We start from the raw sequence: 24068 nt of genomic DNA on the forward strand, positions 1-24068 counted from the left end.
CCAGGTGGAAGGTCGTGTCTGGGAGGATGGATGGGGGGCTGGGCAGTCATTGCCCCTCTCCAGATCTGCGTCCACACCTGTAAAATGGACCTAGAATTCCCAGCCGCTGGGGCGAGTGAGGCCATAAATTAGTAAAGATGGACCCAGGCTCCTAAGCCCCCTAGGTCATGACCCCAAACCTTGGAACCCCCCACGGAGACGGTAGGGGTGGCCGAGGCCCAATCCAATCTATCCCATCCAAATGTGGGAAGAACCGCAGGGCAAACCCCCGGTTTCCCTCCTGGCCGCTCCTGTCTTTGAGGACACCTCTCTTGAGCCCTGATTTGCTGGCGGATGAACTGGGGATCATTGTGTCTACTGTGGCTGGTGGTCGTGAAACGAAGTGGAAACAAGAGTGTTGAGGCCGAGATGGGCGCAGTGCGCGCTCCTAAAGAGCTGTCCCCATCCGTCCGCCCCTCCCTCCCTTGCGCGGGTCAGCTGGAGCGGGGGCGCGCCAGGCACGACCCTGGCCGGGCAGAAGGCAGTGGAGCCCTTGGGGGTGGCGGCTCCTACCCCGGGCCCTCCCACGTTGCAGATGGGGTAACAGCCCGGAGGTTTTTCCCAAGGTCACGGAAGGTCAGAGAAAAGGGGAGCTGGACGTGACAAGGAAAGTCACGCACGGCGGAGGGCGGGCCACCTACGCGCGCGCCCGGGCACACAGAGCAGCGGCGCCCTCCCCGGTCGGGGCCGCTCGGAGCGCGTAGCCTTTCTTCGCACGCAGCTCGGGTTCCGGGAGACCCGCCCCCGCCCTCCCCGCCCCGCCCCTTTCGCCACGGCCCCGCCCCTCCTCTCTGTTCCCCCCGCCCGCGCTCCCTCAAGTTTCTCCGAAGTTTTCCGCGGGTCCAGCGGTGCGCTCCGCCCGCCGGCCGGTGACGTAACAATGGTGCAGCGCTGCGGCCAATGGGCGGTGGCGGGGGCCGGCGGCGCGGGCCAATGGCGGCGGCGGACGGTCCCGCGGTCCTGCCTGGCCGGGGCCGCACTGCGCCGCCCGCCGCCCGCCGCCCGCCCGCCAGCCGCCGGCAACGGCACCGCCGCCCTGCGATCCAGCCGCGGCGGCTCAGAGCGCGGCTGCGGCGGGCGCGGGCGGCGGCGGCTCCCTCCCTTGCGTCCGTCGTGGGACCTTCGCCCGCTCGCCCGCGGGGTACAGCGCGCGCTCCGACCCGCGGCAGGGGCGGGGACGCCCGGCCTGTGGCCCGGCGCCCCCCATGGTGAGTCCCCGTACCCCTCGCCGCGCCCGCGGCCGCCCCCTCCTTCCCCGGCACACGCGCATGCAGGTGCAGCCCTCGCTGCGCCGGCCACCTGCGCGCAGACGCCCCGCACGCCTCCGCGACCCTCCACCGCCCGACGTCTGGCCGTGCCGGCCGGGAGGGGACGGGTAGGAGGAGATGGCGGGCGGCCCCGGGCGCGGCGCTGCCTTCGATGGCCCAACCCCCCTATTCACGAGCCGCGGCCGTGACTCTGCCCGGTGACGTGGGGAGGCCGAACTTTACGTAACCCGCCCGGCGCCCCACGCGTGCCGGCACAGGGCATACCTGGGGCCCGGAGGCCCAGGCTTGGGGAAGGGGCTCCAGTCACGGTGTCGTCCACGGGCTGCAGCCCACCCTCACCGTGCGGCTCTCTTTAACTCAGTTACTGCCAATGATAGTGACCCAGTCAGTGTGTGTGGACGCGGCCTGCCTTCTGTACCAGGCCCCTTGTGACCAAGGGCTTACCCTTGAAAGAAGGCAAGTAGGGAGCTTGGGACAGAGCCAGAGGTCAGACGCCTATGCTCAGGTCGGGGCTGGGGACTCAGAAGGCAGGGTCAGGGCTCAAGCTCGATTCCCTGTGGGTTGGGGGTCCCCACCAATTCTAGAATGAGCCCAAACTGAGACACAGGAGACCTGAGTTCTAGGCCTGGCTCTGCTGTGGCTTGCTGACCTTGGAGAAGCTTCTGCCCTGCTGGAAAGTGGGATGGCAGTACCCGCTTCATCTAGTAGTTGGGGAGATCAAAAGAGGTATGAGACCTGAAGAGGATGGCAGACTATGCGGTGCGGTGCACACCGGTCTCCAAGTTGTTTTCAGCCTCCTGTCTCCTCCCAGGAGCTAGGGGTGCTAACCTGTAAGTGTAGGCAAACATGTTTGGATAGAGGGCTGGTGCCACGCCCCAGGCTCACCCCAGGCTCACCCCGCCCGCACAGCCGTCGTCCACCCCTCCCCTTTCTTACAGATGAAGCTGAGGCTCGGCCAGGGACAGTGATAGACCCACATCCCCCGAACTAGGTGATCGCGGTGCAGGAACCAGGTAGGTCTGAGTCTAGATCATGCCTCTGAACAGCCCTGGAAGAGGCTCCAGGGGCCTCCAAGTGGTCTGGGGTCGGAGGTCAGGGTCAGAGTTGCGCTTGGGCTGGAGAGTGGATTTGCCTTATCTTGAGATGTGGGCCCAAGCTTCCTCATCCCCTCCCTGGCCTTTTCTTTTGGGTTGTATGAACCTGGCTTAGGTGGGAACAGAAGCTTTTCCAGTGGGTCCCTGGGTTGGAGAGGGGAGGGAAGATTTGAGGGCATGGGCAGCAAGGGCATTTCCAGCAGAGGTGCCAGAGAGCAAGTCAGTTTCAAGGAGGGAGAACAGGTACAACTAGATCAAGGATGGAGGCGGGGGTTCTGGGCGTGGGAGAGATGGAGCTGTGGGGTGACTGGAAGGGCCTGGCCAAGGCTGGAGGTAGGTATGAGGGCCTGGTGGGCCAGGACCGGAGGGGCTGTGTGAGGGGCAGAGGGGAGTCCCTGGGCCTCCCCAGCTTCCCCGCGCCTCACCGTGGCCCCTTCCTTTTCCCGCAGGTGTGCCTTCGCGGGATCCATGCCTTGAGGCCCAGGAGCGCCCCGCCGCCAGCATGCCGTGGGACGCGCGGCGGCCTGGGGGTGGCGCGGACGGCGGGCCCGAGGGCCCGGGCGCGGCGCGCTCGCGGGCGCAGAAACAGTGCCGCAAGTCGTCGTTCGCTTTCTATCAGGCGGTGCGCGACCTGCTACCCGTGTGGCTGCTGGAGGACATGCGCGCCAGTGAGGCCTTCCACTGGGACGAGCGGGGGCGCGCCGCCGCCTACTCGCCTTCTGAGGCGCTGCTCTACGCGCTCGTGCACGACCACCAAGCGTACGCACATTACCTGCTGGCCACGTTCCCGCGGCGCGCGCTAGCACCGCCCAGCGCCGGCTTCCGCTGCTGCGCGGCTCCCGGGCCGCACGTGGCGCTGGCAGTGCGCTACAACCGCGTGGGCATTCTGCGCCGCATCCTGCGCACCTTGCGCGACTTCCCGGCGGAGGAGCGGGCGCGCGTGCTGGACCGGCGTGGCTGCAGCCGCGTGGAGGGCGGTGGCACGTCGCTGCACGTGGCCTGCGAGCTAGCGCGCCCCGAGTGTCTCTTCCTGCTGCTGGGCCACGGCGCCTCGCCCGGCCTGCGCGACGGCGGCGGCCTTACGCCTCTAGAGCTGCTGCTGCGCCAGCTGGGCCGCGACGCCGGGGCCACTCCCTCCGCCGCCGGAGCCCTGGCCTCAGCTCCAGGGGAGCCGCGCCAGCGCCGCCTGCTGCTCCTGGATCTCCTGGCGCTGTACACCCCGGTGGGCGCCGCCGGCTCGGCCCGCCAGGAGCTGCTGGGCGACCGGCCGCGCTGGCAGCGGCTGCTGGGCGAGGACAAGTTCCAGTGGCTGGCGGGCCTGGCGCCGCCCTCGCTTTTCGCGCGCGCCATGCAGGTGCTGGTCACCGCCATCTCTCCAGGCCGCTTCCCGGAGGCCCTGGACGAGCTGCCGCTGCCCCCATTCCTGCAACCGTTGGACCTCACCGGCAAGGGCTAGGCCCGGAGCATCCTACGCGCTGGATTTTGGGACAAAACTATTTTTCAGAGCGTTGTACCCGGCACTTTATATATATTGATCTCTGTATAGCACAATCTCTGCCTCATCTGTCGCATGCATTGGGGGCTGGGCTTAGATGGTCAGGTGAGTTCCAAGTGGCAGGTTTTCTGGGTGCAGCTGGGCTCGGGCCTTCAACTCGCTGTCCAGCCCCGGAAAGGAGTGAGGAGCAGCCTCTCACCTTGATCTAGAGCCTTGGACAGGTGTGTGTCCCAGAGTGGGTGACAGCTGAGTGCCGCAGGAGCTGGGTAGGTGCAGGGGTGGGGAATGGCATGTCCAAGCAGCAGGACAGCGTGTAAAAAGGCCTGGAAACCAATAGAACGAGCTCTGCAGCGTAGGATTCTCTCGGAAGGTCCTGTGCGATCAGCCTTTTGCACCCTGTGGACTCCAGGCCAGGGAGGGCACACGTGGCTGGTAGGCCCGTGGTGGTTGGTGTTGAGGCATGACCAAGTTGTACCTGGTATCCACCACCCCGCACTTACCACCAGCTCCTCCTTGGATATCACTCCCCTGACAGGCAGCCCACCCAGGGCCTGAATTTGTCCCTGTCGCCCCCTTTTGCTCTTCTCCCATGACTAATGGGCACCAGGTCTTGCTGCTCCTGCTTCTCACCTCTGCGGTGGCAGCAGGCCCTGGCTCCAGCTGCATGTCGGTCAGTGGGGTTAGATGTACCTTCCTCCAGGCCTGCCCTCTGTTCAAGCCCAGAGTGGGCTGGGTGGGCTCCCTGGGTGGCCCCCAGTGGGTGCTAGGTGGTGTCTGGGGTTATTGAGGGGTGGTTCTATCACGGTAGGGACAGGCTTCTTGCCCCAGCCTGGAGAGCTATTTTCTTCAGGAAGGTTCTGGAAATGGAGGCTTGTTCATGAATTCGCCACGACTCCAGGCTGAGAGGCTGGGTCTACGCCCTCAGAGCCGAGACCAGGGAGAATGGCCAGGCTGCCCTGCCCGGGAATTCTGCTGGGCCGTGAAATTCAACCCGCACCAACGTGGGCAGGAGGGCCACAATGTCCTGCCAGGAGCAGAGGGCTGAAGGTCTGCCGAAGGAAGAGCCACCATCCTGGCGGGGGGCACCTGCTGCCTACCCTGCCCCCAGTGTGCCTGTGGGGAGCACACCTGGGCGTGGAAGAGTCCAGGGTGCTGGGCCACACAAGAGAGGGTGGGGAGAGGCCTGGACAGTAGGAAGATCTTGCCTGGAGTCCTGGATCCGCCACCCTGGGGGTGACCTTGGACAGGCCTGTACCTTGGCCCTCAGTCTCCCCATCAACGTTTTTCCATTCAGGAGGTTTTGGGCTGTCTTCAGCCACCCTACCAGCCCTGAAAAGGATGTGACTCCTGTTTCTGGGAAGTGTGTGGTGTGTTAGGTGGGCACACAGCCCTGGTTGTGGGGAGGGAAGGATAGAGAGGGAGCATAGTGATGGAGCCCAGACTGTAGGCTGGAGTGAGGGCTCCACTTCCCTGCTGCTGTGTGTCCTGGACCAGTGCTTCTGAACCTTGGCACTTGGGGCAGTGGATATTAACATCTTTCCAAGCCCAAGACTTGGGGCATCAGGGCCTCTGGTCCTCTGGGAGGTGGCAGGTCCTCAGATCAGAGATGCCATAGGAGGGGGGAGGTACCTCTTTGGAGGATATGGAAGTGGAGACAGTGGTGTGGTGTAGCTGCCGTGGTTCTTAGGGGCTGGGCCTGGGGAGCCCATGGGGCCCTGATGCCCCAACAGCTTCTGCCTAGAAAGCCTGGGCTCCTTGCTGGGGCTGTAGACATGCAGACTTCATGTCCCCCCAGCTCCAGCTCTGTTCTCCATAGGTCAGCCCCACAATGCCAGAGGCCCAGAGCTAGTCCCCTCCATGTCCCCCCTAGACCTACAGCTGCCCCTTTGATGACAGCACCGTTGAGTCCCCTGGGCTGGGGGGTCATGCGGGGGTGAGGCAGCTGCCTGCCCCCGGGACTCCTTGCCTGGCCAGGCAGGACACAGGCTTGTGGGCACGGAGAGTGGGCCCCATGAAACCCATTGCCAGGTGACCAGGATGAGGCACCCAGGCTGGCCCGCGGAGTGCAGGGCGGGCCTGCCGCAAGAATTATGGCCACCGCAGCAGGAGGGCAGCCTGGGCCATTAGCTCCTGATGTCATCCATTTGGGTGAGGGGACAGGGAAGTCAGAGGAAGCTGGCCAGTTGCTCTCACACAGCCTTATGGCAGAATGGTGCCTGATTCCCGGTACAGCTACTCCCACTGAGTCTCCAGGGATGTGTGGCTCAGGAACTTCCCCCTGCAACCCCTTTCCCCTGCAACCCCCTCCCCCTGCGACCCCCTCCCCTCCCCCCTCCCCCTACAACCCCTTCCCCTTGCAACCCCCTTCCCGACCCCCACACTGGTGGGAGGAGAGGACCTAGAGGAAAGGTGCTGGGCAGATAAGCAGCCGAGGGCGGCCCTGGGTTTGGCTTATCAGCCTTCTGGGCCCTCCTGCCCCAGGAAGGGCAGCGAGGACCATGGTGTTACCCCCTGTCATCCTTATCGTCCTGGCCATGAGCTTGCAGGACTGGGAGGGCTGGAGGCAGCCAGGCAGACAGCAGCACAGCTTTTGCCTGTTGGCAGGTGGCCTTGGTGGCTTCCCAAAGACAGTCGCTCCATGCAGAACAAAACTCACTTTTTGGGGGGGGGGCAAAGCACCTTGGTTCATTTATTTAGTTCGTTAATTCCACCAGTCTGTTTCTAAGGGAACATAGCTGCAGCCAGTCCTGCCCCTCCACCCACCCACCAGGTGCCCAGTGTTCCCAAGGACCCTGAATCCCAACTCTATTCAGGGATCAGCATTTCTGCACCCCAAATGTCTGTTAGGGAGGATAGTGAAGGCTTAGCCCTCCTGGCTCATCAATATCCAGCAGTGAGAGACCACCCCCATCTCCCTGAGGTGACCTTCTAGGGCAGTCCGTGTTGTCTGGCTGGCCTGGGCAAGGTGGGCAGGGACTAAGGTGGGCAGGGACTAAGGCCTTCTGGTGCCTGGGCCTTGCTGGGCTTGCTCTGCGTGCTGACTTCATCCCGATAGTACCTTGATTTTCCTACTGTGACTTCCCCTTCCGTCGACTTCTTCACCAACTTTAAAATTCCGTATTGAGAGCAGTTAAATTACCTCAAATCCTATTCAGAACAAGGATCTTCCTGGAAGTTAGGAGGAGGGAAAAGAAGTTTAGTCACAGAAGACTACTCCATGTTTGAGCTGCTGTTTCAAGGGAAGTAAGTAACTGCTGGAGGAGCCCTGCCCCTCTGCAGCGTGTGGTTTTGCCCTGATACTTTTCAGATTGAAAATGCACAGTCTTAAGTGTATACTTTGATGAGTTCTGATGAATGTCTACGTGTGTAATCACCACTGCAATCAAGATGGAGGGAAAGGCTGGGCACAGTGGCTCACGCCTGTAATTCCAGCACTTTGGGAGGCCAAGGCGGGTGGATCACGAGGTCAGGAGTTTGAGACCAGCCTGACCAACATAGTGAAAACCCGTCTCTACTAAAAATACAAAAATTAGCCAGGCATGGTGGCATGTACCTGTACTCCTAGCTACTCAGGAGGCTGAGGCAGGAGAATTGCTTGAACCCAGGAGGCGGAGGTTGCAGTGAGCCAAGATTGCGCCATTGCATTCCAGCCTGGGCGACTGAGCAACACTCTGTCTCAAAAAAGAAACAAACAAACAAACAAAAGATGGAGGGAAAGACAGATTTCTATTGGTGATTCTTAAAAGTTTATTTATTTATTTATTTATTTAATTTTTGAGATGTCGTCTCTCTCTGTCATCCAGGCTGGAGTGCAATGGTGTGGTCTCAGCTCATTGCAACCTCTGCCTCCCGGGTTCAAGCGATTCTCTTGCCTCAGCCTCCTGAGTAGCTGGGATTACAGGTGCCTGCCACCACGCCCAGCTAATTTTTGTTTTTAGCAGAGGCTTGGTTTCAGCATGTTAGCCAGGCAGGTCTCAAACTCCTTACCTTGTGATTCGCCCACCTCAGCCTCCCAAAGGGCTGGGGTTACAGGTGTGAGCCACCGCGCCTGGCTCTTGAAAGTAATTTCTTTCTGCTTATAAAATTCATGCTCACTGTGGAACACTGGGGATTGAGTAGAGAGGTCCAGGCCACGGTGTGGCAGGGCCCTGCCAGGGAAACACTGTCTCAAGCGCCCCACCACCCCACATGGTTCCCGGAGGCGGGGCCCCTAAGCACTCACGGTACAAGTAAAGGTGCCAACTGACTGCGTCATCTGCACGCATACAAGCACTGCTAGCATTCTGGGGTATGTTTCTTCCAGGTCTTTCTATGCACATATATATTACATTTTTTTTCTGTGCATATTTATATATGTATGAAAGCAGATCAGTTATACAATTTAGTATTTTTTAACCTTATAGTATAAGCATTTCCCCCACTGTACTTTGTACATATGATTATTTTTTTTTTGATGGAGTCTCGCTCAGTCGCCCAGGCTGGAGTGCAGCGGCGCGATCTCGGCTCACTACAAGCCCCGCCTCCCAGGTTCACGCCATTCTCCTGCCTCAGCCTCCGAGTAGCTGGGACTACAGGCGCCGCCACCACTTCGCCCGGCTAGTTTTTTGTATTTTTAGTAGAGACGGGGTTTTCACCTTCTTAGCCAGGATGGTCTCGATCTCCTGACCTCGCCCGCCTCGGCCTCCCAAAGTGCTGGGATTACAGGCGTGAGCCACTGCGGCCGGCCGGGCCGTAAATATTATTTTTAAGAAGTCATTGGTGTCTATTTTGTGATATTTGACTCAACCAGCCTTGATAACAAAGAGTAGTTAGAGACAACTGAATTTTTAAAATGTAAATCTGATTTATTTTTGGAATAAATAATATATTTACATGACTGGAAATTCAAAGGATACAAAAAGGCATATACTCCAGGCAACCACTGTGACTAGCTGCTCATCACAAGTGGAGAACTTGTTTCTTTTCGCCCCTCCTCCTCCTCCCTGGAGTTATGAAACATTTCAAACCTGCCGAAAGTTTGAAGCTTACAACAAATACCCTCCAACGTTTGGGTTGTCTCCCTCCCCCTTCTCTCCCTTTCTCCCTCTGATTTCCTACGGAACCACGTTTTCACGACCAAGCCCGGGAACTTCACACTGGCGCAGTGAGGTCCTGCACGGCCGCTTCCTGCACACACGTGCTTCTTAACAGCTGCAGGATATTTCATGAGGGGACTTTGCTCCCGTTAACATGGCTGTTCCCAAATGCCAGGCTGTTTTAAGTGCTTCCTAATTATAAACAGGCTATACTGTTTTCCTTGACTTAGGACTTGTTCTTAGGACTGGCTTTCCCAGCAGGACGGCGCCAATGGGGGGCTCCCAGGCTGCTCCCATCTCACCTCTCCTTCTGGGGTGCTGGGGGTTTGGACCAGTGTTCCTTCTGCTTCTGTGAAGGGCCCTTAGACTCGACTTGAAGTGCTCCTCCTATTGGTTTTTAGTTAATAAATATATTTACGGAACGCTTCACAAATTTGCGAGTCATCCTTACGCAGGGGCCACGCTAACCTCTGTATCATTACGATTTTTGTATACGTGCGCACTCCTAGTATTGTTTGTATAAGTTTTTAAGGTAAATATTCAACATCAATTCCCGTTTGTTGCAATTATTCCCCTTCTTTGAGGTTTTTAATTTGCAGCATTTTTACATTTATTTCCTTCTATTTATTTATTTTTGAGAAACAAGGTCTTGCTCTGTCGCCAAGGCTGGAGTACAGTGGTGTGATCATAGTTCATTGCAGTCTCAAACTCCTGGGCTCAAGCAATCCTCCTGCCTTGGCCTCCCAAGTAGCTGGGACTACAAGTGCATGTCACTGTGCCCAGCAGCATTTCTACATTTTGGAGAAATCAAATCTACATACTTATTTTCCTCTGTGGCTTGTCCCATCACTTTTGAGTTTAGAAAGCCTTTGCCATCCAGAAATCAGTTTCCCCACTAGTTTTAGATTCTTTAATCCATTTAATATTATTTTGTCCAGAGAAGGAAGCAGTGGCCACATTAGTTGTGACACCTCCCCCGCCCCCCGCCGTTCCTTAAACGCATCTGAGCTGCCCCCTCCATTCTGCTTCCTCCCTGTGGGCCTCGCTAGGCTGCTGCCTGGCCCTCCGAGGGTCTGGGCCCTGCCATTCGATAGAGTGGCCCCTGCTGTGGCTCCACCTGTCATCACTTAGCAGTTCTCACCAGTTTCTTCTTCCCAGGAGTGACAGGGAACAGTGAGGAGGCATCAAACAGCACAGGGTCTGCAGTTCTACAGAGCTGGCTTCCAGTCTCAGTGCTGGGTGAGCTTGAGCAAGCTACCTAACCTCTCTGAGTCTCAAGGGGCTAATGAGACTTCACCTTGCAGGGCTCTGGTGAGCAGCACATTGGCCACAGTCATGGGCATTTGTGGGCACTAACATTATTCCTCCCTGCCTGCCCCAACAAAACAATCCCAGTGGGGATTGGAAGTGAAATCAAGCTACACCTATAAATTCCTTTGGAAAGAATGAGGTCTTTCCATAATGTGTGTAGTCCTCCATCCAGGAATGTGGAACAGATCTTCCTTTATTCAAGTTTCCTTTTATGCCTTCTGGAAAGCTTTGCCGCTCTTCACATGGCCTGAGGTTTCTTGCTGAGGTCATTTCCTGGTACATGGTGTGTCCTGCTGCTGTTCTGGGCGTCATCTTTTGCGTGTGTTAGTTTCCAGCAGGGCACTTCTGTGATATGGTTTCGTTTGCTGGCTGGAGATGTAGAACCAGGGGCTTGAACCCCTCCAATGCCTGCCCACAGCTCCATGAGGAGGCAGCCCTGGACCTCACCCCACAGCATCCTCCTCAGAGGCTACCATGGGGGACAGCCAGCTCTGGAGTGGCCATTCCCCCGTAACAGCCACTTGGGCAAACCGGTGTGTATTTCAACACCAGCCATGCCGGGACAGGTCTGCTGACGCACTCTGCCTGCGGTGGTGCTGGGCTGGCAGGTTCTCCCTTGCACTGCCCTCATGAGCGTTGGCTGAGGGCACTTCTCACAGCTCAGGCAGCACACTCGACCAGGTTTGGAAAAAGTCTAGTTTATTGCACTGACTCAAAGCACAACTAAAAATTAAAACCAGAAAGAAAACTGTACAAAGCACGAAGCTACAAGTTTAAAAGCATCACCTAGACGCGGGTTTAATTGCACTACAGTCCCGTGGGTGAGGAGAGCTTTGCCATCCGTGAGGCGCCGGGCAAGGCACAACAGACACAGAGAGGTGCAGCCCGGCCTGGGGCTGCCTCTGCTGCCACCAACTTTTACAAAAGGTTCTAGAAAAGGGAAGTGAGAAGTCAGATCTGGGATTTCGGCATCTTGACCTCATTTGGACATGGAAAACCTCCACCTATGTAGCTGGCTGGGTCCTGTCAGGGAACATAATTTATCACCCTCCACCTGTGGCCTGGGGACTCCCTGACACCGAGGACTGGGCCTGGGCCAGAGGCAGTCTAAAAAAAGCAGCTAGCCTGGTGTCCTGTCCTGCAGCTGCCTCCGGGAGGGGGCGGGATGTGTGGTAGGGCGGCCTAACCCTCCCACGCAGATGCCAGTGGGCGGGGTGGGCACTGCCCATTGTCTGAAGGGGCAGCCATCCATAGAGGCACTGATTTCAACTTGTCGAGTGTCAACCCATACTCTGCAGCAGGCATGCGCTGCCACTCGGAGCCAGCCCGCAGGTCCCGGGCCCGCCCTGCCAGTCAGGTCTGTGTGGGGATGCCCGTCCCTCCGAGGCTGCAGGCGGGGACAGTGCAGGCTCAGGACAAACCCGGGAAGGAACAAAGGCCTTCCACTATTTTCGGAAAATACATCTCTCTTCTAAATTTGTAAGATTTGATTTGAAATGAGGTATTTTATGCAGGTTTGTAATACAACAAACAAAAAAGGCAATAATTAGTAGACTCATCTTCTGAGGATGCATCTGGTTTTAGGATGTCTGCCAGCAGCATTAGTTAAATACCATTCCAAAGACATTTCTGAGTGAGCGACCCTGGCTCAGCTCCCCACGCCCCATGCACCCTCCTGTGCCGTCCCTGCCTGGGACACACATGCACACGTCCAGGTTCCATTTGCACCCATCAGGCTTTACTGTTTCAGCTGAAGTGTGCTCTCCAGGAGGCGGGCAGCCTGCGTCGTGTGCGGGCAGCGAGGTGAGATGTGGTGTGGTGTGGTGTGGTGTGCGGTGTGGTGTGGTGAGGTGAGGTGTGGTGAGGTGTGGTGTGGTGTGATGTGATGTGATGTGGTGTGATGTGATGTGATGTGGTGAGGTGTGGTGTGGTGAGGTGTGGTGTGGTGTGATGTGGTGTGGTGAGGTGTGATCTGGTGTGGTGAGGTGTGATGTGGTATGGTGAGGTGTAGTGTGGTGAGGTGTGGTGTGGTGTGATGTGGTGTGGTGAGGTGTGATGTGGTATGGTGAGGTGTGGTGTGGTGAGGTGTGAGGTGTGGTGTGGTGAGGTGTGGTGTGGTGAGGTGTGGTGTGAGGTGAGGTGTGAGGTGTGGTGAGGTGTGTTGTGTGGTGTGGTGTGTTGTGTTGTGAGGTATGAGGTGTGTGGTATGTGGTGAGGTGTGTTGTGTTGTGAGATGTGAGGTGCGGTGAGGTGTGGTGAGGTGTGGTGTATGTGGTGAGAGGTGTGGTGTGTGGTGTGAGGTGAGGTGTAGTGAGGTGTGGTGTGTGGTGAGGTGTGGTGTGTGGTGAGGTGTAGTGTGTGGTGAGGTGTGCTGTGTGGTGAGGTGTGGTGAGGTGTGGTGTGCTGTGTGGTGAGGTGTGGTGTGGTGTGAGGTGTGGTGAGGTGTGGTGTGGGGTGAGGTGTGGTGAGGTGTGGTGTGTTGTGTGGTGAGGTGTGGTGTGTTGTGTGGTGAGGTGTGTGTGTTGTGAGGTGTGGTGAGGTGTGGTATGTTGTGTGGTTTGCTGTGGTGTGTTGTGTGATGTGAGGTGTGGTGTGGTGTGTGTTGTGAGGTGAGGTGTGGTGTGGTGAGGTGTGGTGTGTGTGTTGTGAGGTGAGGTGTGATGTGAGGTGTGGTGAGGTGTGGTGTGTGTGTTGTGAGGTGTGAGGTGTGGTGTGTTGTGTGGTGTGTGTGTGGTGTGGTGAGGTGTGGTGTGTGTGTTGTGAGGTGAGGTGTGGTGTGTTGTGCAGTGTGGTGTGTTCTGTGGTGTGAGGTGTGGTGTGGTGTGTTGTGTGGTGAGGTGTGTGGTGTGGTGTGGTGAGGTGTGGTGTGGTGTGGTGAGGTGTGGTGTGTGGTGTGGTGTATTGTGTGGTGTGGTGAGGTGTGGTGTGTGTGTTGTGAGGTGAGGTGTGTGGTGTGGTGTGTTGTGTGGTGTGTGTTCTGTGGTGTGAGGTGTTATGTGGTGTGTTCTGTGGTGTGAGGTGTGTGGTGTGGTGAGGTGTGGTGTGGTGTGTGTGTGTTGTGCAGTGTGGTGTGTGTGTTGTGAGGTGAGGTGTGTGGTATGTGAGGTGGTGTGGTGTGTTGTGTGGTGAGGTGTGGTGTGTGGTGAGATGAGGTGTGGTGTGTTGTGTGGTGAGGTGCGTTGTGTGGTGTGTGTTGTGTGGTGAGGTGAGGTGTGTTGTGTGGTGAGGTGCGGTGTGGTGTGTGGAGAGGTGTGTTGTGTGGTGTGTGTTGTGTGGTGAGGTGAGATGTGGTGTGGTGTGTGGTGTGTGGTATGTTGTGTGGTGAGGTGAGGTGTGGTATGTTCTGTGGTGTGAAGTGTGGTGTGGTGTGTGGTATGAGGTGTGGTGTGGTGTGTGTGTTGTGTGGTGTGTTGTGTGGTGAGGTGAAGTGTGGTGTGTTCTGTGGTGTGAGGTGAGGTGAGGTGTGGTGTGGTGTGTGTGTGTGTGTGGTGTGTTGTGAGGTGAGGTGTGGTGTGGTGGTGTGTGTGTTGTGTGGTGTGGTATGTTGTGTGGTGAGGTGAGGTGTGATATGTTCTGTGGTGTGAAGTGTGGTGTGGTGTGTGGTGTGAGGTGTGGTGTGGTATGGTGTGTTGTGTGGTGAGGTATGGTGAGGTGAGGTGTGTTGTGTGGTGAGGTGAGGTGTGGTGTGGTGTGTGTTGTGTGGTATGTTGTGTGGTGAGGTGAGGTGTGATCTGTGGTGTGAAGTGTGGTGTGGTGTGTGGTGTGAGGTGTGGTGTGGTGTGTTGTGTGGTGAGGTGAAGTGTGGTGTGTTCTGTGGTGTGAGGTGAGGTGTGGTGTGGCGTGGTATGTGTTGTGTGGTGTGTGTTGTGTGGTGAGGTGAAGTGTGGTGTGTTCTGTGGTGTGAGGTGAGGTGTGGTGTGGCGTGGTATGTGTTGTGTGGTGTGTGTTGTGTGGTGAGGTGAGGTGTGGTGTGGTGTGTGTTGTGTGGTATGTTGTGTAGTGAGGTGAGGTGTGGTGTGGTGTGTGTTGTGTGGTATGTTGTGTGGTGAGGTGTGATATGTTCTGTGGTGTGAAGTGTGGTGTGGTGTGTGGTGTGAGGTGTGGTGTGGCGTGGTATGTGTTGTGTGGTGTGTGTTGTGCGGTGAGGTGAGGTGTGGTGTGGTGTGTGTTGTGTGGTATGTTGTGTGGTGAGGTGAGGTGTGGTGTGGTGTGTGTTGTGTGGTATGTTGTGTGGTGAGGTGAGGTGTGATATGTTCTGTGGTGTGAAGTGTGGTGTGGTGTGTGGTGTGAGGTGTGGTGTGGCGTGGTATGTGTTGTGTGGTGTGTGTTGTGAGGTGAGGTGAGGTGTGGTGTGGTGTGGTGAGGTGAGGTGTGTTGTGTGGTATGGTGTGCATGTGCGTGTGGCATGGCCAGTGCTCTCCTCTCAGGCCCAGCCTCGGCTTCCTGGCCAGAGTGTCTGGCGTGGAATGTGCTCTGCAGCTTTGTCTCTGGGGGGACACCCCCTGTGATGGGACGAAGCCATCACCGAGCACATCCTGCGCTGCAGAGAGCTGACCTTTGGCTCCACCTGGCCCTGGGGCTACTCAGGTGGAAAGAGGCCCTGGGCCAAACCAGCTGCCCGGCTGCCCTTGGCTCTGGGAGGCCTCCGGAGACCACTCCCAGCAACAAAAGCTGGAGCTATCTGTGGATGAGACCAGGACGGCAGCACGCGGGTAATCGGAGAGCATGCAGCCGGGCAGTCGCCACTGTCCTGAACTCCACTGCTGCAGCAATTGCGCCAGCCACGGGTGGAGGCTGTGGGTTCTGGAACGAGACAGAAACCAACATAGATGAAAGTAAGTGTGCAGGTCCAACCTGGCCAGAGGTGTCTGGACAAGTGTCGAGGCAGCACGTCCACCAGGGAGTGACACCGAAGCCACTGTGCCCACCACGGATGCCTGGCCCCTCCGCGTGACTCTGCCAGGGCTCCTTCAGATGACCTCCCACTCGTCCTCCAGATCCTCAGGGTGGGGCATGGCGGCCTGGCTGCTCTTCTGGGTGCCATGCGAGTGGCTGAACGTCTTTGTCAGCCGTCGGAGGAGGTAGCCGGGTGGGCCCACAGCCCACAGCTCATCTGACGCAGTCACTGCAGGGACAAGAGCCAATCACGTACTTGTCAATCACACAGACTGTGGGGTGGGCACAGATGGCACTAGGAGCTTGGGCGCAGGTCTGGGCTTGCCGCATTCTAGGTGGGGGACCCTGGACAAGCCACCATCTCCATGTGAACTTCGTACCTTCAGCTGTAAGTGGATGTCAACAGCACCCTGTCCTTGCCCAGGAGACTCTGGCAGAGCCCAGGTGTCCAGCCCCTTCCCTCCTTGGGACACACTCCTGCTTTGCCCTCAGTTCTTGCTTTGGGAGAGTGGAGCCCAGTGGGGGCAGCTTCTTTGAGAGCCCCCCGACATGGTCCACAGGAGCCCTGGGAACCCCAAGGGAACAACAGCCTTGAGCCCACGGCCCCTGGCACCTGCCTGTGAAACATGACACATTGCCGGGAATTTTCTTCCAGTAGTCTCCGGCGGGGTTCTTGTCTGTGATGCCATACCGCCGGGCGAGGTCTCCGTTTGGACAGCGGGCCCACACGGTCCTGGTGCTCAGCGCCAGCTGGCAGGCCTGCAACCCTGTGGGCAGACAGGGCCCCTCCTGAGCCCCTGCCGTGGACGGGATGGGCCACTGCTTCCCGAGCCCATCTTGTGACGCTGCCCTCCTCCACCAGGGTCCCTGCAGGGATGGAGTGCCCATGCTGGGCTGGGCTTGGGGCAGGAGCCGAGGGAAAGGACACCCAGTTGGCAGGGCCAGCAAAGCCACCAAAAGCCAGAAGTCAAAGGACAGAAGAGCCTGGGCAGTGTGCAAACCACCCTCCCACGAAAGCACCAGCAGGACGGCCTGGGTTCCCCCAACAAGGAACATGACTGGAGGCTTGTCCCCCGGTCCAGGAAGCAGCAGCAACAGCACAGCCCCAGCACAAAGGCTGCGGTGTGGTGGGGACCAGGCTGCGTCACAGACAGTAGCCTGGAGGGAGTGCCCAGCAGTCCCCAGTGATGGCAGACCCGGCTGGCCTGCACCGCAGGCCCTGTCTGCGGGCTCCTACCTGGCACGTGCTCCCAGGCGGTCCCCACAGGCATCTCCTCGGTGATCCCGGTCCGCACGTGCACGTTCCACCTGCTGTCAAGCACCCACAGCATCTGGTCGTTGGGGCTGGAATGGACGCTGACCAAGTTGACCCCGGCAGGCTGGAAGTGGGAAGGGACTTTCAGGGAAGGCAGGAGTTGGGTGACAAGAGGAGGGACAGGAGGCTTCCAGAACTGGGGACATGTTAGTGGCAGCATGCAGCAGCCAGGGTGGGCCCCGCAGGAGGCAGAGAGGCCATGTCCTGCCCCCGGTGCCAGTCTCACAGGGGAGACAGTCACTTGTCTCCAGAGTGTCAGGTGGGCCAGACTGAGGGACAGCCCAGCAGATACCAGCATGGACTCCAGCAGGAGACCAAGAAGGGCAGGGACGGCCCAGGTGAACAGAGAGTGGAGGAACGAGAGGAGAGGCACGGCGGACCTGGCTGTGAAGGACCGTGGTGGGCACTGTGAGAAACAGTAACGCCAGCCCAGGAGCCCCTGCCACCTGCCTGTGCCGCCCTCACCATCCTGGCTCAGCTGACGCCCCTCTCCTCTAGGCATAGCCGTCCTCCCGAATGTGCTGCCGGGCAGGCAACGTCCCTGTTGCCCAGGTCGTGGCACAAGACTGCCGCCCTGCCCTGGTCCTTGGGCAGCCTCTGTCCACGCTCAGCATCTCTGGTTCTTTGTCTGCTCTTCACAGGACAGAAGGAAGTCCCTTCAGTGTCCTGTTTGCTGTCCACTGGCAGCTCCAGTTTGCCCCAGGGCTGCCCACCACTCGGTTGGACCAGGCCTCCGTGCCAGCAAGCACAGCACTGTCTGGAGGACCTGGGCCACTGGTCACCAGCAGTGCTGGGGGGTGACCTGAGCCCCAAGGGGCTGGCTGTCTTCCACTGCCTGGCGCTGCCTGCTTTTCTGGAACCCACAGTCTTCTCTGCTACATCTGTGGTCTTGGGTCCCTGCCCTCCTGGTCAGCCTCCATGGGACCCTGAGTGGGCCACCCAGTGGAAACTGGCGGGTCCCTTGCTGTCGCCACACATCTCCTGCTCCTTGCTTTGTGCTCAGGGTTGCCGGGAATACAATCACACTGGATGCCCTGTGCCACACTCTGGCCACACAGTGCTCCTGTCATAGTGCCCGTGTCACACACTTGCCAGGTCCAGACACTCTCAGGGCCCTCGGGCACCAGGACCTCCCTCCGCCTGCGCCTCCCCGATTGAGGTGCCCTCTCCAGGCTGCCCGCATCCTCACCCGCCGGCTGCTCTGGGCAGGGGCCCCTAACTGTGGGCTGGTGAACACATGTATGAAATGCCTCCCGTGGGCACCAAGTCTCACGCCTCAGCCCCAGTGGATCAGGACATGGAGGATGGAGAAACAGGGCAGCGAGGAGGATGGGGTGGTGGCCGCTTTTGTGGGCACATCACCACCGATCACCACCGCCTGGGCCAGTGTCTGCCTTTGCTGCTGCCAGGTCCTCTGAGGACCAACCGGTCCTCCCAGACGTGGCAGGTTTCTTCCCCAGCTGCCCGGCCTCCCCACCCAGCCCTATTTTGCGGAGTGATCACAGGCCTCTCCCCTCCCTTCCCTGGACTCCCTGCATCCCCCTGGAATGGGGGCTTAGCCTAGAGCAGCTTTTCCCTAAATCTGCGCCTCTGAACCCCAGGTCCATGGAATAGAAATGGGTGTGATGTATAGAAAGGGGGTTCCATAGACCAACAAGTTAAGCTAAGCTGAGGGATGGCGGTGAATATAAATCCCAAGCACGCTCAGACTTGGTCGCAACTCCACGGCTGAAACACTGACAGGCACAGGGTCACCCCCTCCCTCCTGCCCCCACCTGACTCTGGCTGTCAGAATGTTCTCTTTAAAAAAAATTTTTTTAAGACAGGGTCTCGCTCTGTCACCCAGACTGGAGTGCCCTGGCGCAATCCCGGTTCACTGCAACCTCCATCTCCCCGGCTCGAGTGATCCTCCCATCTCAGCTTCCCAAGTATCTGGGACTACAGGCGCACACCACCACACCAGGCTAATTTTTGTATTTTGTTGTAGACACCGGGTTTCACCATGTTGCCCAGGCTGGTCTTGAACTCCTGGGTTCAAGTAAGCCATTCGCCTTGGCCTCCCAAAGTGCTGAGATTACAGGCGTGAGCCACCGTGCCTGGCCAGAAAGTTCTCTCTTGTGTGAGCTCACTCAGGGTGCAGCTGGAGTGACTGCAGGTCTCAGCCTGCCAGTGGGGCGAGTGAGCTAGTTTTTTTTTGAGTCTCACTCTGTCTGGAGTGCAGTGGCATGATCTTGGCTCACTGCAACCTCCGCCTCCCGGTTTCAAGGGATTCTCCTGTCTCAGCCTCCCAAGTAGCTGGGATTACGGGTGCCCACCTCCACGCCCGGCTAATTTTTGTAGTTTTTAGTAGAGACAGGGTTTTGCCATGTTGGCCAGGCTGATCTAGAACTCCTGACCTCAAGTGATCCACCCACCTCGGCCTTCCAAGGTGCTGGGATTACAGGTGTGAGCCACTGCGCCCGGCCGCGAGTGAGCTATTTTAAGAGACACAGAGAGAACAGAGTCCTAGTGAGGGGCTCCCTTCGCTGCTCCCTCAGCCCTTTGGTTGCTCACTCTACACATTTGCCCAAATTATAGGCGCAGGCTTTGGAAGCCGTTGTGAGTGGGCTGGACGGGGCTCTCAGGTAGCACCAGAGCAGGCAGTTGGACGTAAACACCAGGCTAGGTTCAGATATTGGAGGCACCACCAGAAAATAAAATGAGCAACTGGCAGTGGGTGGTCAGGCGAGGAGGTGGCATTAGGGTTGATGCCCGGAGGACACAGGGCCACTGAGCAGAGAGAGGGAAGGGTTGGACGGCAGAGGCCAGAATGCTGGGCACCACCCTGGACAGCGGTCGCCAGCTTAAAGCAGAGTGGCACCGGAAGCCTGAGCCACTTTCCACGCAGAACTCCAGATACGCCGGTGAGATCCGAGGGATCCGAGGGAGCCGTGCCTGTGCCACAGGGTCACCGCAGCCCCTGCCCACTCCACCTGGACAGCAGGGAGGCTGGGGCGGGGCGGCCAGCGGGGATGCAGTGGGATGCGGTCCAGGAGGGCAGGGGTGCCAGGGCCGAGTCCCCAGGGAACACCTGGAGAGCACTCAGACAGGTCCCCACTGCTGGCTGTGCTGGGATCAGATGTTTGAGATTTATATTCACTGCCTTCCCTCTGAGCTTAGCTTAACTTGTTGGGCTATGGAACTCCCTTTCTTTTTTTTTTTTTTTTTTTTTTTTTTTTTTTTTTTTGAGGCGGAGTCTCGCTCTGTCACCCAGGCTGGAGTGCAGTGGCCGGATCTCAGCTCACTGCAAGCTCCTCCTCCCGGGTTCCCGCCATTCTCCTGCCTCAGCCTCCCGAGTAGCTGAGACTACAGGCGCCTGCCACCTCGCCCGGCTAAGTTTTTGTATTTTTAGTAGAGACGGGGTTTCACTGTGTTACCCAGGATGGTCTCGATCTCCTGACCTCGTGATCCGCCCGTCTCGGCCTCCCAAAGTGCTGGGATTACAGGCTTGAGCCACCGCGCCCGGCCGGAACTCCCTTTCTATATATCACACCCATTTCCGTTCCATGGACCTGGGGTTCAGAGGCGCAGATTTGGGGAAGCGCTGCTCTAGGCTAAGCCCCCATTCCAGGGGGATGCAGGGGCTCCAGGGAAGGGAGGGGAGAGGCCTGTGATCACTCTGCAAAGCAGGGCTGGGTGGGGAGGCCGGGCAGCTGGGGAAGAAGCCTGCCTGCTGAGGCCTAGGCTGAGGCCACCAGGCCGTGTGGAGGAGAGGCTCCCGCCAGGCTCCAGCCCTCCCCACTCAGGAGGCTGGGTGGAGGAGACAGAAAAGCAGCCCGGGCCTCGCCACTCAGCCCACTGGCCAGAGCCCTGACGTGGTAGAGCAGAGCCGGGTCCCCACCACACGCTGCCCGCAGTCCTACCCTAAGACGCTAAGACGCGCTGTCGTTTGAAGCCACTAGCTTCTGAATAGTAAGTCAGGGACAATGGGAATGACGGAGAAAGGAGGAGACGACTGTACTTCAGGGGAAGGGCAAGAACAGCGAGGATCAAAGTGGAGTCTCCGGGGGGTCTCCAGATAGAGAAAGATGGGCGCTGGAAGCAGCATGGTGGCAAGCGGAGTGCTCGTGAGCAGGCAGAGGACGGCTACCCCACATCCCTTTCCTCTTCTTTCCATCACCTTGCAACGTCTCTGGAATGTAAAACTTCCAGTCTCCCTTGGCTCTCTCACCTCCCGGCTCTGCCCCCTGACGTGAGCCTCCGCCCATTAACAGCCTTTACTAGAAGCCTCTAGAACAGAATACGGTGGGAAGTGCAGGCAGGGCCCAGCCTCACCCTGGCCTTGCCAGTCGTCCCTTCCTGGCACACATGCCCCCTCACACCTTGCTCACCTGGCAGGCTGCTGCCCACCCTTCACAACCCCACTCACACTGCCTGCCAGGCCTCTGGGAGGGGCCCTGTGCTGACTGTGAGCTCCCTGCAGGAGGCCACGTCTGCCCAGCTCCCGCCCAGCCCAATGCTGAGAAGGTGTGCGGAGGATGGACCCTGGCCACTTGCTTCCCTCGAAAACATCCTGTGTCCCCAGCCCCTCACCTGCTCTTATCCAATAAAAAGAAAAACTCTAATTTGTATTACTGGAGGACAATATACATTTGAAAACTATACAAATCCTAAGTGTACAGCATGATGGAGCTTCCCGATTTGAGTGCACCTGTGTGACCAGTGGCCGTCCCAAGAAGCAGAAGGTGAGCCCTGGCCCTGGCTCTGCCACACTCCTGACACCAGGACCTGCACTGTGCGGGTCTGACTTTACATGACAGAAGCTCGTGGCATGGTGGCTTCTCTCGGAAAGGAGGACTGGCACTCCCTCGCAGGGCCCTCATTCTAGGGGGGAGGCCGGCCTGCAGACAGCCCAGGAAGGCTTCAGGAAGGGGTAGGGATGGAGGCCAGGTCTCAGGGCAGTAGAGCAGAAACAGTCTGATGAAAAGCACATGGGACACCAGTAAATGCTCTTTAAAAGAGGAAGAGCAAGTCATTCTGGACACATCTTACTGGGTATATCATCTTGCCTCATGCCTTTACCCATTATTTCCTAGAAGGGCTTCCATGGTACGCCACACCACCCCTACCACTGGCACGGCTCATGTGGCCCAAGCTCTCGCACCAGCTGTCTCCTGGACCCCTCTCACTGGAGGCATGTGATCATCTGTTCGACGAATGAGTACCCACACATGCTGGGTTTTGGGGGAAACTCAACTGCAGACAAAACACTTGTTTCTGCCTCCCAGAGCTGCCATCCTACTGGGACGGTGGGCCACAACCCGGACAAACCAATGCCACGCTGCGTAACAGAGAGAAGGGCCAGAGGGACACCCTGACTCTGACCCGGAGTGGAGGGGCAGTGGTCCTGCTGACACCCAGGGAAGGGCCCTGGCAGCCCTGGCAAGTGCTCAGGGTTGCAACAAGGAGGCTGGGAGGCTGCAGCCCAGTGGTGAGGCCGCAGCCCAGTGGTGAGGCCAGAGTGGCCACTGGGGCTGATGACAGGCTTCAGGCTGAGGGAAAAGTGTGATTTCATTCTGAGTGACGTGGGAAGCTGCCAGAAGGTTGTGAAAAGAGGAAAGGGCTGGGCACGGTGTCTTACACCTGTAATCCCAGCACTTTGGAAGACCAAGGAGGGAGGATTGCTTGAGCCAAGGAGTTTGAGATCAGCCTGGGCAACAGCAAGACCTTGTCTCTACCAAAATTTAAAAAATTATCTGGGTATGGTGGCATGTGCCTGTAGTCCCAGCTACTTAGGCGTCTGAGGCAGGATTACTTGAGCCCAGGATTTTGAGGCTGCAGTAAGCCATATTCGCACCATTGCACTCTAGCTTAGGCAACAGAGCAAGACCCTCTGTAATAATAAATAAAATAAAAGTAAAAAAAGAGGAGAGATGTGGGCCGAGCGCGGTGGCTCAGGCCTGTAATCCCAGCACTTTGGGAGGCCCAGGCGGGCCAATCACCTGAGGTCAGGAGTTCGAGACCAGCCTGATCAATATGATGAAACCCCATCTCTACTAAAAACACAAAATTAGTCGGGCGTGGTGGCAGGCGCCTGTTAATTCCAGCAACTCAGGAGGCTGAGACAGGAGAATTGCTTGAACCCGGGAGGCAGAGGTTGCAGAAAGCCGAGATCAGGCCATTGCACTCCAGCCTGGGCAATAAGAGTGAAACTATCTCAACAACAACAAAAACAGAGGAGAGATGTGAACTAGCGCATGTCGTCAGAGGACCCCTCTGGCTGCAGTGAGGACAAGCTGCAGGGAAGGGCAGGTAGACAAGAACCCTGTTCCGGATGCTGGTGCAAATAAGCCAGGAGGCGGTGGTACAGGCAGGCCCTAAGAGGCCGATAGAACAGGCTTTGGAGGTGGAGCCCATGGTGCCTGCTGATGGACTGGCAATGTGACCCTGGGGTGGGCTGCTCTGCTTGAGTCTGGACCTTTTCAGAGCAGACCCCAGGCCGGGGCGGCGCTCAGCACCCCGGGTGGTCACGGCAATCATGATCCCAAGCCACAGATGGCGGGTGACTCAGGAATGTGTGTCTGCTAAGATACACCGAGGTTTCAATAGGCAAAAAACAAATGCTTGAAAAGTTGGCAAACTCGGGGTTGCTTTGCTGACTGCTCTCTGGGTTGGTAATGGAGACGCCTGGTCCTAGCCCTGCCTGATGGGGCTCTGGGCACACCCTGGGTGTTATGACATGGTGCCTGCGAGGGGCTTCAAGACCAGCAGGGCTGGGCATCAGTGAAGGATGATTTTCTATTAGGTCAGAAACAGTGACAATCACTGGACCTCAAAGCAAATGACTTTATCATCTTCCTCTGGAGAAAACCGGTCTCTTCCGGTCTCAGAGTGGTGGAGCGGGAAGCAGCACAGGATCCCGGTCTCAGAGTGGTGGAGCGGGAAGCAGCACAGGATCCCGGTCTCAGAGTGGTGGAGCGGGAAGCAGCACAGGATCCCGGTCTCAGAGTGGTGGAGCGGGAAGCAGCACAGGATCTCGGGAGCGGGGAATTCCACTGTTTGCTCACAGTAAGCAAGCGCGGCGCCGCGTCGGGTTAACACACAGCCCTCCTGCGCGGCTTTCATCACAGTGACCTGATTCACTGGTGGCCTCAACACACCTTTGCTGTATTTATTTTATAAACTCACTGTATGTTTTTTTTTTTTTTTTTTTTTTTGTAACTCTCACCTGGATTTTCTTGTTTTTGCTTATTTTTTTCAGAAAGCACTGATGTAAGTGCCTCCACACAAGTTAGTGTGGATTCTTATTGAGCCTTTCTTTGGAGGCAAAAGAACTCCCGGCTGAGCCTGGCACTGCTGGTTTGTTAGCTGTGCTGCGTGCAATAGTGGCTCGCTGTCCTCTGGTTTGTACCAGAAGTCTGGGGCCGAATAAACCCTCATTTAAACAGACAAAACCCAGACACACTCAGGGGCTGTCAGAGACAGCACGCATCACTTGGGGCCACACACTGTATGTAGGATTCCTTTTTTTTTTTTTTTTTTTGACACAGAGTTTCGCTCTTGTTGCCCAGGCTGGAGTTCAACAGTGCGATCTCA

General features: G+C 57.8%; 3 protein-coding genes and 1 pseudogene across 5 annotated transcripts in view; 2 read left to right on the forward strand and 2 right to left on the reverse strand.

The window, feature by feature from the left end:
• Window positions 1–976: 976 nt before the first annotated feature.
• On the forward strand, window positions 977–3944 carry ANKRD9 (ankyrin repeat domain 9). 2 transcript variants are annotated; one of them, XM_050796382.1, is made up of 3 exons: window positions 977–1247; window positions 2246–2320; window positions 2851–3944. In XM_050796382.1, exon 3 carries the CDS (start codon window positions 2904–2906, stop codon window positions 3855–3857), a length of 954 nt encoding a protein of 317 aa, XP_050652339.1. In that variant the 5' UTR covers window positions 977–1247; window positions 2246–2320; window positions 2851–2903; the 3' UTR covers window positions 3858–3944. The 2 variants fall into 2 exon arrangements, with proteins under 2 accessions (XP_050652339.1, XP_050652340.1); XM_050796383.1 differs by lacking the exon at window positions 977–1247 and adding an exon at window positions 1462–2137.
• Window positions 3945–9381: 5437 nt separating this feature from the next.
• Window positions 9382–9474, reverse strand: LOC126960213 (uncharacterized; annotated as a pseudogene).
• A 5771-nt stretch (window positions 9475–15245) lies between these two features.
• TECPR2 (tectonin beta-propeller repeat containing 2) overlaps window positions 15246–24068 on the reverse strand; it is a 138663-nt gene continuing 129840 nt past the window's right edge. For both annotated transcript variants that reach the window (XM_050796667.1, XM_050796668.1), the window contains exons 18-20: window positions 16416–16557; window positions 15796–15945; window positions 15246–15407 (exon numbers count right to left, since the gene is read on the reverse strand). In XM_050796667.1, coding sequence (XP_050652624.1) covers window positions 15253–15407; window positions 15796–15945; window positions 16416–16557 — 447 coding nt within the window. In that variant the 3' untranslated portion in view covers window positions 15246–15252. The remainder of the gene's footprint in view (window positions 15408–15795; window positions 15946–16415; window positions 16558–24068) is intronic.
• CINP (cyclin dependent kinase 2 interacting protein) overlaps window positions 20532–24068 on the forward strand; it is a 148257-nt gene continuing 144720 nt past the window's right edge. Inside the window, exon 1 of the mRNA XM_050796768.1 lies at window positions 20532–20541. The gene's annotated coding sequence lies outside the window, so the exon portion shown is untranslated. The remainder of the gene's footprint in view (window positions 20542–24068) is intronic.

The sequence above is a fragment of the Macaca thibetana genome, chromosome 7 (assembly GCF_024542745.1).
Source record: "Macaca thibetana thibetana isolate TM-01 chromosome 7, ASM2454274v1, whole genome shotgun sequence".
NCBI lineage: Eukaryota > Metazoa > Chordata > Mammalia > Primates > Cercopithecidae > Macaca > Macaca thibetana.

What these genes read in the sequence shown, in the direction of transcription:
- ANKRD9 (XM_050796382.1), top strand. Translation starts at nt 2,904, where the DNA reads ATGCCGTGGGACGCGCGGCGGCCTGGGGGTGGCGCGGACGGCGGGCCC.